Here is a 14,808-nt window from a genome sequence, read left to right on the forward strand (position 1 = left end):
CAGTTACACTACAGATTCTAATTGAAAGCATCGCTACATATGACATGGCTGGGCTGTACTGAATCAATGCAGGACAAAAATAATCTGTTGAAACATAGCTTGATGTTATGTAATCTACAACGGTTAAAATAAAAATCCTCAAAATTGAACATTCCCATAGAATGACCTCAAGTGTAAAGATGAAATATGCTGTTCTGGCAACATCTCTTTCAATTTAACTCTGCTTTCTCCAGAGACCCAGTCAGGAAGTGACATGTTTGTTCCAAAGCAAATTCCAAAAATACCAAGAATGGAACTTTAGGGAGGAGAAAACATTTTCAAGCCCTTCATAGAAACAAGCAAAGCAGTTCACTTCATGATCCCCTTAAAGGGACAGTTAACCCAAAAATAAAATCATTTACTCACCCTCATGTCATTCCAAATCTATCTACAAATGTTGTTCTGTGGAAAACAAAATAAATTATTCTTAAGAATGTTGGGAAACAAATAACTTTCGACCCCATTGACTTCAATTTTATGGACAAAAAAACAGATATTTTTTCTCAAATATTATTAATTATTTCTTATTATTATTTTATTACTTCAGAAATATTATTTCTCAAAATATCTTTGTTTCACAGAAGAAAGAAATTCATATAGGTTTGGAATGAAATGAGGGAGAGTAAAATGACAGAATTGTCATTTTTGGGTGAACGATCTTTTTAACAAAACATATCAACAGATTTCACCAGTAGGATTTAAACATTAAATTGCATCTAATGAGTGTTTTATTTCTATTTCTCACACAAAAAAAGTTTCTTTAAATGTAATGATGTGCTTTTACCCCAAGAACTTACATTGAAATGTGCTAGACATGTATGACTTTTTCAATCATTTTGAAAGAAAAGAGAGAAAGAGAAAAAGATGCAAATCTTAAATACACAATACTGAGAAAAGACGATGTAAAACAATGGGAAGAAAGGCCATTTAAATCACTTAAAAGCTTATCTCAGATGAAGTGACAGGCACAGAAAGTAGAAACTGGCTCTTTATCCCAGTTCCTGTGCTAGGGCTTCCTGAACACACTCAATTACTTCCCTCATATCACACTCCTGCCTGGCACACCCAGCATTATGACACATGGCACTCTGCCCCAAAGGTCAGCAGACAAATAACAGGATCACAGTTGGGGAGTAACTAACTGAAGTATGACAAAATGCTACATCACCTTTTTCTGCCACACTGCATTATGCTCACAGCTTTAAAGTTGGGAGACCTAACTTAATGCAAATGCTTTAGATTTGGGATATCCCAATTCATGTGTAAATCGGTTCATAAATGGAAAAGGTCTCTGCACAGTGAATATTTAGTTAAATATCGCCACCATATTTTTAACTCATTTATAAACTGGTTCATAGTTTTATTAGCAAGTTGCATTATAATTCGTTTTCAGCTGATAGCCTCATGCCTACGATACACGAACTAACAACTAACACAACCCTCTACGATGCGAGTGAATTTCACTCTGGGCGACTAAATAATGTCTACCATTAGCCATTGGCTAATAAATTCTTAGATTTTACTCGCAAGTGTGTGTGTTAGATCATGCCAAGTGGGCATATACGTTTAACAAAGATATATTTTCACTCGCTGAACACTGACTGAGAGCTTGAGAGTTTCGCTCTCCGTCAAGCGATCTGTACTATTATTTCAAATTCAGCTCAGCGTATATATGTAGGCTACTTGACGTACCGTAAACTCTAGTGTGAAGGCGCACCTCACACACGCAAAGAGAGCGAGAGTCTTACATATCACGCAAAATCGGCGCGCTACATGTATGCCTAAACCATATACATGTTTTCCTGTCAAAATCACGGAGTTCCTCTGGAATTATGAAGCTTTTAAGAACAAGCAGAAGATAAGCCGGTTTCTCCGGGAGTGGGCGGAACTAATGCACAAACGGCAATCTCATTGGAGGGCACTCATCCCTGTTTTAATTTCGAACTGATTATCTCTTAATAATAATTACTATTATGAATTAATATTATCTATTTTTTTAGATTCGATTATTAAGTTTTAGTTCTAATTACTAATGTTCTATCGTTAAATAATGCTTAATTATCATAATAAAATGCGTGATTTACTTATTCTAACAGTGTACATTTAGATATTTAAAAAGCGGTGTCATTTTACAAAGATAAGCTGATTTGGTGGAATATAAAATATTAAATAATAAAAAAATATATAGCCTATTAAAAAAAATTTACATATAAAAAATAGAAATCAGTCTTGCTAGTAACCAAAAGAATTTACTAGCCAATGGCGATTCTATTGCCAAGATGTGCGTAGAAGGTTGTAACAGCATTTTTTTCCTCAATCTAGGTTTATTTATAAATATAAAATTGTTTATTATTAAATATCCATTAACAAGGTACTATTATTGTTGTTGTTAATGTAGAATTAAAATTAATGTAGATTAATAAATGCTGTAAAAAAAAATCATTGTTAGTTTATCGTTTACCTCAAGTGTGTGGTTTTGGAGAGGAGGAAATAAAATGTTGCAGTCGTCCAGAGAAAATGAATGTTTAACTTCAGAGATGTTGAAAAGATTGAGATAAAATGAGAGCCAATCAAATCAGAATAGCTTCCTGAACAGAGCTTATGGTCTTGTGGAGTAAAATAATACTGTAAGGGCCAAGAGCTATAGTGCCTGTACACTCGGAGGAGTATCAATCATGAGGTGTATGTGTGCCTTCCATATCAGCATAAAATTAGTTACAAAATGGCCGGTTCTTTTTCTAAAATCTGATAATGTGTGGACAAAATTCCCAAGACATGCTATTCATGCACCTGTGACTGCATGTTGAATTCACCAATCTACTTTTTGCAATTGTAGACACGGTTCATGCAGAAAAGCCAATTGTGATTTGTAGCAAAAAAAAAAAAAAAGATTATTAGTAGCACAAATCACAATTATGCACAGCCTCTCATGGATTATTGCTTTAGTTGAACCTTCAACACTGAGAGCATCCTCAGTGAGACCAAAGTTCCCCATGGGAACAAGTAATGATAATGATTGATTTTTTCCCCAAGAGCACATCCATAAAAAAAAAAAAAACAGAACAGGGCACATACATGAACAGTTTGTTCTCTCAACGCAGTATGTGAACATCAAACACACGTATGTTTCCACAATACACATGCAAAAAAAGTATGTGCGAAAAATTACAATGAAAGATTAATGTTTAATCTTAATACAATTCTGAATTGAGTTCACATAATAGAAGAGTCATATTTATCCATGGAGTGGTAACTATCATACTTGGTCAAGGGCCAGTACAGTTGAAGATTTCCAGCCTCTACGATTTCTGTGGTTGTCATTTTACATTCACTTACTGTACATGTGAAAAACCTAGCTTGGTGAAATTGCTCAAAGACTGTTCAGAAGCAATGCCAAGGCAACAGAAGTACCAGAACCCACAGGCAGCGAAAGAGAGGGGGAAAAAAACAAAGAGAGGGAGGTCGTAGAGGGAAGGTTTTAGCTGAGAAACAATTTCTCAAGTTAAAATGGATATTACCAAATAATAGAGGGGGAAAAAATAGCCAAACTTACTAATTTATCACAGATGACTCAATTCAAGCATAAACTCCAAATCCAAATCATCCTCCTGTTAAAGCGTCCATTTTTAGCGACTAGTAGGTGATGTAGAGGCGTTTGTCAGGGTTATGATATTCATATGATATGAATTCGATCCGATGTGAATTTGAATTGAAATATCAAACAAGCTACTGAAATTCTAATTGGAATGCAAGGAAGTACAAATAACGATAATGAACCGAAATTCATTGTTAACTAGAAAAAAATTGTTTTTCCATGACAGACAGAAAGAATGATTGATTGACAGAACGACAGACAGACAGACAGGCAGAAAGAGATGGGGTCTACAGCAGACGAGAGTCTGGGAAAACGGGATTGTGGGTGGTTAGTGCGCTGAAATACAGCAATCAAAAGTGCCACAATTGTTTAGTGAACAGTTTTTGGTAGAAAACAATCATTCAGTGACATCTCCTCCACTTGAGTCTTTACTCTTGAGCAGAGAAGTGAAGTACAGCAGTGTGGTGCAGAAAGTCCCTGGGGTGCTGTGGGCCAGTGCTGCGGCAGAGATGGAGCCAGTACGGCCCTGTCTACAGAGTGAAAAACACTACAGTACCAACACATACTGCAAACCTGACATTTAGGATTGTTTATATATTGTGATGAGAAGTACTGTGATTAGCAATTTACAACTTATTTTAACATATTTAGAAGTGTGTATGCAGGAAAGCCTCTTATACCAGACTAGTATGTTAATGAAAGCATATTTGTGGTCTTGATGCAGTCTCCACAGTGTACTGGTAATGATGGACCACTGAGGTTTGTTAACTGCAAAGTCATGCTTTCACATTGCCTGTAAAACAGCATGATGGCACATTGAGGCTGGGTGTCAGAATGTCTGCATCAATCTGTGTGTGCATGCGGGTCTGGGGGCATCTGGTGCACAGCTGTAACTCTTCTGCAGACGGTGTCATGAAGTGCAACCTTGCTGGAGGTCAGTCAGGCAAAAGCCACCCATGATGATGCAAGAGAGTCGGCAAGAGCCTTTAGTGCTGAAGATGCTGAAATACCTGTGCTAATGGAAGACCTATTTACCTCAAAACACATTTTATTGAAAATGTTGATACCACCAAAAAATATTTTGACTCCTCCCTCGTGTCAAGGATACTGTGAGGCAAATGCATGGGCCCATTTATGGAGGATTTAGAAGCTGAAATGTGAAGCATATAATTGTATTGTCTTATTTTAAAAATTATATTATGCATAGAATAAAATAAATATTATTAAATTAAAATGTAAACAAATGCAAATATAAAGTGTTTCCTTGGCAACTGACTAAAAAAGTAACAGTACTAATATTACTGAAACTGAAATAAAAAAAATAAAAAAATGACAAAGGCATACAATTATAAATGACAAATAGACAAAGTAAAATTAAAATTATATAAAAAATTTATATAACACTGGTTAACACGAATATCATTTACATCTTGTGGCTATATTATTGAAACAATTGGCCCATTTAACTTTCATTGTAGGCTCCTCACTGTAACAGATTTTTGCTTCTTTTTTAATAAAAGGATGGACAAGTGGACATTTTTTGTTGATATTGTTAACATTATGGCACAAATGCTGTCAACTGAGTGTAACTGTACAGAATTCAAAACATATTAATGATACTCACCTAAACGCAAATAAAAGATGTTTATAGTTTTGTTGTTTACAGTGGGACAGCCCTAAAAAAAATGCCTGACTCCTTAGGAAGTGCACTAACTACTCAACTAGAGAGCTGACTAAGACACACCCTATGTGCTGGACTTCGATGTCCAAGACTCAATGACCAGAAAAATGAGCTTCCAGGCCTAGTTTTGTCTCGGCCGAGACAATCGGACTAGACAGAGAGCTGCGTATGTGCTGAAAATAGACAAAGTTTTACCTGTTTGTTTCAGCTGGGTCTATAGTACTGTCTCTATTCTGGCTTCCTCATGGCCATCTCAGGACATCCTGACTACACTGGTCAATGCCTAGATGAATAGAGGACTTCCTGTATGTTTGCTGTGCTCTCTTCTAAGGAACAGGGAATAGCGGGAATAACATACCATTCTTCAGCCACTCCAAAGACATCCCTGCAATGAAGGGGAAGTTCCTATTTGCGAAGTTCCTTTTCTGCCAGACTCCATACAAAAGGACGTCAAAAATATTTCCATAACATGCGTATATAATTAGTAATCAAATTACCAAGCAAGAATAAAAAAAAGTCCATTATACAATGGCAAAACATGCTGTATACTTAAACCGATGGAGACAAGTCATGTCATCTATAAATATCATCGAGACTTGGGGATGGACTTCTGACTTGGGTCAACAGCACCCTAGCAACACATTTAGCAATTTATTTCTTCAGTACAAATATAGTTTTCACTATGGAAGCAGCAGTACCTAGGTCACCAGACTTTGTCCTGAAAACATAGCTAAACGAACCTAAGACTCAAAAACAGCAAAACTGAGCAATGAGACATAGAAAGTAAAAGGTCAATCAAGACGACAGCAGGGTCCAGCTGTGCGTGACTTTATAAAATATGCCTGCTGGAGGAGACTGTCATGAACTCCCTCCGCTTGGCTTTTGTTTGCACTGGGACATGATCGTTTTACGGCTCTTCTTCATTTGGATTGATGATAAAGCTGTTGCTATTTGTTTTCTGAGACAATGGGGCCGAGAGTGGCTCCCGCTGCTCAGTGAGGCCCACAATTCAGTACAGCACTCCAGACATCACACATGCAAACACAGACACGTGCTACAAAACACGACTACCTGAGACCACATTCACACCAGAACAAAGGTCCTGCTCTTCACTTCCTGTTTGTCAAATATTATGTTCCACAATTACTTTTAGAATAGGGATGCAATCAAAAATAGATATACTTTAGGAAACATGTTTTAAGACACCCTTGTTCCATTCACTTGTGCTCCGTCTACCCGTGTTCCCAAATAATTTACTAAACATTGATGCAAATTGCTATCTGACAAACAAACCACACTGCCAGGCATCACTAGAATTGACAACTTAATCAAATCACAATATTAAAATTGAGGCACCTTTATGGCACTTTTGCATATACTGTAGTGTTTACTGATTTTAAGCATGTTGAGTATTGCTTTGCATTTGAAAAGTCAAATGCAAATCAGTGGATGACAGTCATGGATTTCTTAATGGCCAGCGGTGATACGGAAAGCTAGGGTGGTCAATATATTTTTAAATACATTATACAATTCAATAATCAAACAAGATGAACACAAAAGTCCAGTCCATAGAGATTGTGTCTCTTCAGAAGACTTAGGCTAGATTAAACCACTCGATTCGCATGGATTTCTTAATGAAAGTCTTGAAACGTCAAATGTTTTGGTTACCTGGACTTTTAATTGAGGGACAGAAATTTCACTAAAAATATCTCAATTTGCATTCCAAAGATTAACAAAAGTCTCAGTAAATGATGTTTGTAAACATTTATTCAGTTCACAAAAAAATAAATAGGGTTGTAACAATATATCGCAATACAAAAATGCTTCAATATGTTTCGTGGAGAGTGACAATCTGTACTGACAATCTATATTATTTTAAATATATCAAGTCAGTTACGGAGAGTAAGCACATTCATTTAAAATAATTTTGTATTTAGAATATTTTATTCTGGGATCACCATTGTCCTGTGCATTGGGTTTCCAGCACAAAGTCCAAGCCTATTTATTTCAACCCACAATGTAATACCAAATTTAACATTTTAATCAACGGTACATTTTTTGAAAACCTTTTATCATATGTCTTGGAGTATCGGAATAATATCGTATCGTTATATGTATCGAATTGTGACATGAGGGTATTTTTACACCACTTAAAAAATATAATAAAAATCAATAGATATTTGAAAACAGAAATAGTATTCATTGACAATGACGAGTGTCAGTAGATTTTGGTAATGATAAAGTGAATAGAAGAACACTTTTGTTATTCTGCAAAGTGGACATGGATATTGGCCGATAATCTCAAAATGTCCAAAATTTGCCAAATATAAACTGATTGGAGTACTTCCTGCCCATCTTTATTTTAAAACAGCTCAACAACAAAAGAAACCCAAAATGAATACTCTCAGAGGACATATTAGATGTTCCAGACAATGCCTGTAGCAGAGCTTGCCAAAAGACAGAACAGATTATGATCGCCGTCCGAGAGAGAGCGATAGACAGAGGGGGCAAGAGTCAGGGTGACACAGGCTGCACAGAATACTCCCACTGACCTGAGGCCAAATAATGAACCATAATGAATACAACGGGAGGCTGACTAAGAACTATGCAGCAAACTAAGCCCCTCTTGTTTGTTGGTAAAACCCAAAATAACACAGCAGAACCACTCTGGTATGAGATGGGGGTGCCTGCCAAATTTGCAGAAGCACATGATGAACCGTTCTAATTGTTACGAGATGGTCTGTCACCAAATGGGCAAAAATCACTCAAACCTTTAAGCTAAACAAATCTTAGATTTCCTGAAAGTGCTTAATTTATGATGCTGCCACAAAGTTAAAACTATTCCATAGGAAAAACCATTAGGGAGTCCTTCACAAACATGTGGTTGCATAAACAGGCAGGGCTGATGATCGCTTTATTTTTCTAAGCCCATTACAGCAGTACAGTACCATTAGCCTGATGTTAGTGCTTGAGTTAAGATTTATTGTAGACACAAATGCTGAAGCCGAGTGGCAGCTTTTCTTACTCTCTAGGCCATACAGATCATTTACCATCATGTAAATGTAGTAATGATGAAGAAGATGAGAAAGATGAGCAAGTGTTCTGTCTATTCCTCAACCCAAATGTTCCCATGGCTTATACATTACAAAAGTCTAAGCCTGCCTGGGATTCATAACTTTTTCTCAGCCAAACCATATACAGCTTTTTCAGTAAATACAACAGAATTCTTTCATTTAGAGGAGGTGTTTTGATTTAACCATAATTGCTATTTCTTAGCTGTAAGAATAGCAGTTTGAGCACGTATGCGTTAGAATGCTCTGACATATGAAGTCTGCTGTCAAAAAGCTTGAAACAATCACAAAGTTCTGAAGGAGCTGGCGCAATTACTTTGCCCACCATTTAGGCCTAGTTTACATTCAAAATTGTGATTATCTGTGGTTGTAAAATAAATGTCATCAAATTGGGCAGACGCTGAAACAAATGAGTAATGTGTTAACAGCTGTCTGAATGGTAGAAATACGGATAAGGAGAAAAAAGCTGTTACATGTGTAAATAAATAGCAGCTCTGTTTACTGGAAAACGGGTTTAGCGAGTGTTATGTGAGAAAATGGCTAACATCACCTACAAATTGTAATACTAACCTTTTAATTAATGCAAGCAATATCACATTTAATCATGTAATTTTAAAAACTAATAATTTAATTTAATAATTAATTGAATCATTTCATTTTTAATCAGTTTAACTGAGCATTGCATTTTTAGCACAATCTCGCAAACCGTTTACTATTGAACCTCTCGATGATCGTGAACCCCCATTTGGAAAACCATGTTTTAGGCTAATGAAAAGTTTAGTAGTTGCAAAGGGACCATTTAAATTCATAATTGTCAGCAAGCAGCAAACTGAAGGGAATAATTATTAAACAGCCAACACCTTTTTTCCTACACAAACACCATTTAATGATTAAAACCCTCTGATTCACTGTTTCAAAACTCACTTGCATGTCACACCTAATGCACACCTTGCATGTGCACTCTAAAGTTTCACAGATGGCTCATCATTCAGCTTCAGAATACCTTTTTACAAATTGCTTAGGGCTCCTCACTGCACATTACATAGCAAACGAGTATGTTAACTGAATGTACTGTTTTCCAAGCAAGTAAACAACTTTGCTAAATTCTAGGAATCCAATGAGTGTAGTAATCATGAAGTCTTGCATAATACCCACAAGAAGTTACTGTAGGAAGAAGCTTTGTGATTCGTCTCAGCATCAACATATGCAACTTGGCACGACAGCACTAGATTGAATCCAGACCAGTAGCGGCACACATGCTAGTTAATGAAGACACAACCTCCGCCCATCCTAAAAAATTAAAGCATTTATGCAAAAGAGCCATTCTTATCTGTAATCCAACAAGGACATAACAGATAAGTTTAAAAGGTTTCTTTCTGTCAAGGAAAAACACAAAAGATTTTTCACCCATTCATCACACTCATCTCACACAAGAAAGAGTCCCTGACCAGCCTCTTTCTCTTTTACTATCAACAGCAAGTGCAATTTATAGTTGCATACCAAAACTAAACTGCAAACTATAATGGGGAAAATTCTGAATTTACTGGCGCACTGTGTCCAACTATTGCACAGCAAACTGTGAAGAAAAACACAAACAAAACAATTTCAAAGCCTGTCATTAAAGTCATCACTTGTGGAAAGCTTGAGGAAGAAAAGATTCTGTTAGACACATTGTGACAGATGTTCATCCTGGAAAGGAATCCGCTTCCTGTTGCACAAGAACATGTTCATCTTAAATGGTGTGCTTGTACTCTCGAGAAGAGCCAACTGGCTCTACATGTGTAAGAGCTGGGCAGGCTTGTGGGGAGTTGCCTGGAAAGCCTGTGATCATGAACGAGAGGAGAGGAGAGAAGAGAAGAGAGACAAAGTATGGACTTACGTCAAATGCTTCCCGCCGCAGCCCTTCGGTGTTCCTCAGCCAGCATCGGCTCAGCTCGCTTAACTCCAGAATGGGCTGAACTTTAAGCCGAACCGTGTCGCCTGACTGCCGAATCATCTCCACGATCTCATCCCTGTTCTTGTTCTCCACATTTCGCCCGTTGATCTCCACCAGCCTGTCTCCGGGAACCAAACCAAGAGCCAGGTCTTTGGTGCCGGCACCTGGCTCCGCAAAATGGACTACTCTGCGATATACAGTTCCATCCGTGCCGCGGTCCAACATGGTGGTGCGCCGCAGAGAGAAGCCAAAATCTCCAGTGTTACGCCTCTGGAGAACCAGCTCCCGAACTTCGGGCGTCTGCGGTGGCACGACAGCAGGCAAGCGGAGATCCGCAGGAAACGTCTTATCCACAACTTCAGGAATCTGCACTTTTTTCCCAGCAGGAGGCTGCTGCTGATGTTGAAGACTTGGCTTACGTTGGGGGTCAAAGATCTTGGTTTCTACCAGCGGTGATGGGGCAGCAGAGTTCTGTCCAGAAGGTGTGGAACCTTCGGACGGACTTTCATCTTTATTCCGCTGAGAAAAAGAGAAGCGCTTCATAATGGAACCCATTTGTGAGTTTTGCATGGCGAGGGAGCCAAACCTAGCAGCCCGCTCTTTGACAGAGCTCCGATGGCCATCTTGACCATAATCGCCCTTCAGATCATCACTGGAACTGGCTGCGCTGAGCTGATCTGCATCCAGGACCATGCTGCTGCGGTTACTGAGGCCATCCGACTCAATGTCAGTCAGGTTGAGCTCAGTGCTGCTGGCAACTTTAATAGGGATAGGGTTGGAGATCTCCAACTTGTTCTTGGAGTCACGCTTGGAGCTCCGGTTGAGGTTGAAGAAGCCCCGCCTCATGCTCATCTCATCAAGGCTTCGGAGCTCAGCTGCAGACATCCGTTCCCTCCGGTCTCTCTTGTCCTTTTTCTCCTTCCTAACTCCATCCTTCTCCTTGTCTTTTTTGATCAAGTTGAACATATTGTCCCCAAAATGAGTCTACGTTCCACTACAGAAACACCACTGTTTTTAGAAGTGAGAGATTTTTCCATACAAAGACAGAGTGGCTTCTGTACATCCAGAATGGATTAATTATGGCTCCCTGGAGAAAGAAAAATATAGCATCAATAATTGTATAATTTTTATGTTTCTTTGCACAATGAGAATATTTTAGATTCTGGTCATGTCATAATTTCCAAATAAACTGCAACTGAATATCCTGCATTACAATATGCAATTACTTTGTGAAAAGGTAAAGTATGAAGTTGAAATCACTGATTGGCCTTCACTCAAGAAAGAAACTTCTGTACCATAATGTGACATGATAATATTCAGCAGCGGAACAGCACAATTGACAAGTTTTAGTGTAAGGAAGACACGTATCATTATTTCACTAAAAGGATGTGAAACAAACAGGGTTTAAGGAATTGGGGAGGTGCTTTTAAAGCCACGGGCCTCTAACATTCCTATTTTCCCACCAGCAGGAGACTTCATCATCCAAACAAGTTCCATTAACAAGGTAGCATATTCTTCCCTATAATACAGGAAGGCAATTCGGGCAATTCTTCCCCATAAAAGGTTTGATGCAGGCTTAATGCAATACTCAATGATAGTACTACTCTACTAATTGTACTACTATTTATAATTTGGGTTCAACAATGATATATAAATGCAACACATACTAGTAAACCCTAGCTATTATAAACAAAAAAACAGTAATATTTATTATGGATTAAGATTAAAGATTAAAAATGCATTATGAATATAAGTGGACCTGGTAATCAAAACCAAGATAAAGACACTGCCTGAGTCTGAAAGCACTTAAAGATGTCAGACTTCTCATTGCATTAGTCCAACGAGATATTCTCATTTTCGTTTGCATCAGCATCAGTCTCTTTATAGGACAGAATGTTAGCTTGAATTTCATGAGGGTATTGTAATATGCTCAACATGTTTGAACAAGCATATAAAAGTTAAAGTATCATACAAAAACATACTAAGGTAACCGGTTAGCTCCAAAACCCAACCGTTTTAATGGGTAGGCTATTTGACATGAAGTCAAATAGGAGTGCGGCATCAGTGTCCATGATTGCCCATTTATTAATGAATACATGCAGATTCTATGGCCCCATATTAATAGAGAAAGTATGTGTTTACATGAGCGAAGTTCATAACCTGAGAATAGTGTCTTGTCTGACATTAGAATAGGCTAATAGCTGTTCATTTACATTTCAATGATTAATTGCATAACTGTTGTTAATAAATTGATAAACCCTATATGCACTTGACCACTGACATGAAAGTAAAGTGAGGGCGACTCCCTGTCCTCCTTCACACCTATAATGCTGCAATATAATTAAGCGTTCTGTTACAATGTAGCCTATAAACCTGCGGTTTGCTACTGTGTATCATTGACGCACTAAAGGTTAGACAGATACAATCCTGGCGAGTCACATAGAAGGGAAACACACGTTAGGACAAGAAACCTTATATAAATTGTCCGGTCAGTCAACCGGAGCGGCGAGAGACTCGTCAATCATCAGCAGCAGGAAAGCCAAACGCTAACGCTCAAAATCAGCTTCCAAGCCTTTAAATTAGCTGGACACGGACTGAAACTGTTAAACACAGACCACCAGAGTACACATATTTTAGCGTGAAACTACCAAACAGAATGAATAGTGAATGTAAGAATCCCCCGACTACAGTTAGCAGGTCAGTTAGCATGAGTAAGTGGCTGATAAGGGTCCTTTCTTCGCCTCTATATCCAGCAGCGGACTGCTGTTGATCCCATGCTTACATCCCTGACATGGGATTTTCCCTCCTGTAAATAATTGGATGTTATCTTGTTTACAGGATTAAAACATCAATAGATATACACATAAAAGTCCGCTGGACTCACCGTTGTGAGGTATCCAGGTTTTTGGTAGGGAACGGTGTTGTTTCTGTTCGTTCTATCCTCTAGATGGGCGCAGCTGAACATGAGCAGGCGAGCAGTGTTGTATATAGTGATAAAGGCGGTAGGTTGGCCTCATGCTGCTTATTGTTCAGTGAGAAGAAACGGCGACATCTGCTGTCTGTGTTGAGAACTGCAGCTGCAGAAATCAATGCCAGACACGTTCAGTCTGTGAAATAAAAATCTATTGTCTCGTTTTGCTTTTGGTGGTCGTCGTGTGGTAGCTACTGTAAAATCATTTCAGAACAGGTCTAGAGAAATAAAACTGACAATGAAGTTAGATCAAAGTTTGGTATGGGTCAGAGTTATTAATATTAACATAATGAACATTTGTGTTCATTGAAATAAAGCTGCAATAAAATTCAAAATTTGATTAAAAACTAAATTAAAATGAGAAATGTTGCCTTGGTAATTAACTGAAATAAGTTTTTTTGTAGCACTAAAAATACAACTGGTAATAAATAATAAATAAACTGAACTTAAAAATAATAATAAAACCTAAACAGTAATATTAAAAAAAAAATACAAAACCACATAACAAAAAGACTTAATTTAATTGAAAATATGAAAATAAAAATAAAAGCTCATTAACAAAATTTCAAAAATAAGTTTGTGTGACTTGCTTAACTATGGTCAACCATTTTAATTTTCAAGTACTGAAAAGCCTTTTAAACTTGTTTTATTAGTTCAATAAACAATAATGAGAAATTACAATTAAGGAAGATTACAATTATACTAATGAGATATAATACTTGGATAAAAGTACAAAATAACCATATGTAGGATATATCAGGTTTTTTTAAAATCTTTTACATGCCACAGACCCCCAAATTTGATCATCACTGTGAAAGACCCACATCCTAAAATTTAAAAGGCATCTTTTATAGACACCCTATTTATACAGTGAAAAATGAATATTCTAAATGTAAAATTAGTTTCTATTAAGTTACAGATACATATTTTACTCACTTTATCAAAGTAATGTTAAATGTATTATTCATTTGTATTTCAATCTAATTTATCTATTCACTTAGGCCTAATTATTAATCTTATAGTTTATTTATTTTTTACAGTTTTTCTCTATCCACAGACTCCTGTCACTCTTGCAACCCCTGGGGTCCCCGGACCCCAGTTCCAAAACCCCTAATACATGTCACTGTGTTGCACAAAAGAATACATAATCTACATTAGGCTATATGAGGGAGGTAGTTTGAAATCTAGTCAGATAAGTATCATTTAGACTCATTGGGTGAAACAACATACATGCAACAACTGATTTCAAAGGATTGATACTGCAAAATGGATTTTACTAGTAGTGGCCAGTAGGTGGTGCCCACCTTCAATTCCTGCTCGGCAGATGGAACCATGGGTATGGAATGCCAATCTGCCAAAATAAGAAATAAGAAATAAATAAACACATAAATAATATAAAAAGAAAGGTAAAAAAAAAACTAAACAAAGTAAATACATGCTTAAATAATCATACAAAGAAATGTAAAAACAGAATGTAAAACACAAATAAATGTATATTTATTCTTTTATTTCCTT

The 14,808-nt window shown here is 37.2% G+C and overlaps 1 protein-coding gene across 6 annotated transcripts in view; it reads right to left on the reverse strand.

Annotated features, from left to right (window-relative positions):
* Positions 1 to 13,337, reverse strand: part of myo18ab (myosin XVIIIA b) — a 108,074-nt gene extending 94,737 nt beyond the window's left edge. For all 6 annotated transcript variants that reach the window (XM_077208412.1, XM_077208410.1, XM_077208405.1 and 3 more), the window contains exons 1-2: positions 13,207 to 13,337; positions 10,266 to 11,409 (exon numbers count right to left, since the gene is read on the reverse strand). In XM_077208412.1, the coding sequence (XP_077064527.1) occupies positions 10,266 to 11,288 (1,023 nt within the window). In that variant the 5' untranslated portion in view covers positions 11,289 to 11,409; positions 13,207 to 13,337. The remainder of the gene's footprint in view (positions 1 to 10,265; positions 11,410 to 13,206) is intronic.
* Between the last annotated feature and the right edge of the window lie 1,471 nt (positions 13,338 to 14,808).

The sequence above is a fragment of the Siphateles boraxobius genome, unplaced genomic scaffold (genome assembly GCF_051911475.1).
Source record: "Siphateles boraxobius isolate OS27281-9 unplaced genomic scaffold, OSU_SipBor_1 6, whole genome shotgun sequence".
Taxonomy (NCBI): Eukaryota; Metazoa; Chordata; class Actinopteri; order Cypriniformes; family Leuciscidae; genus Siphateles; species Siphateles boraxobius.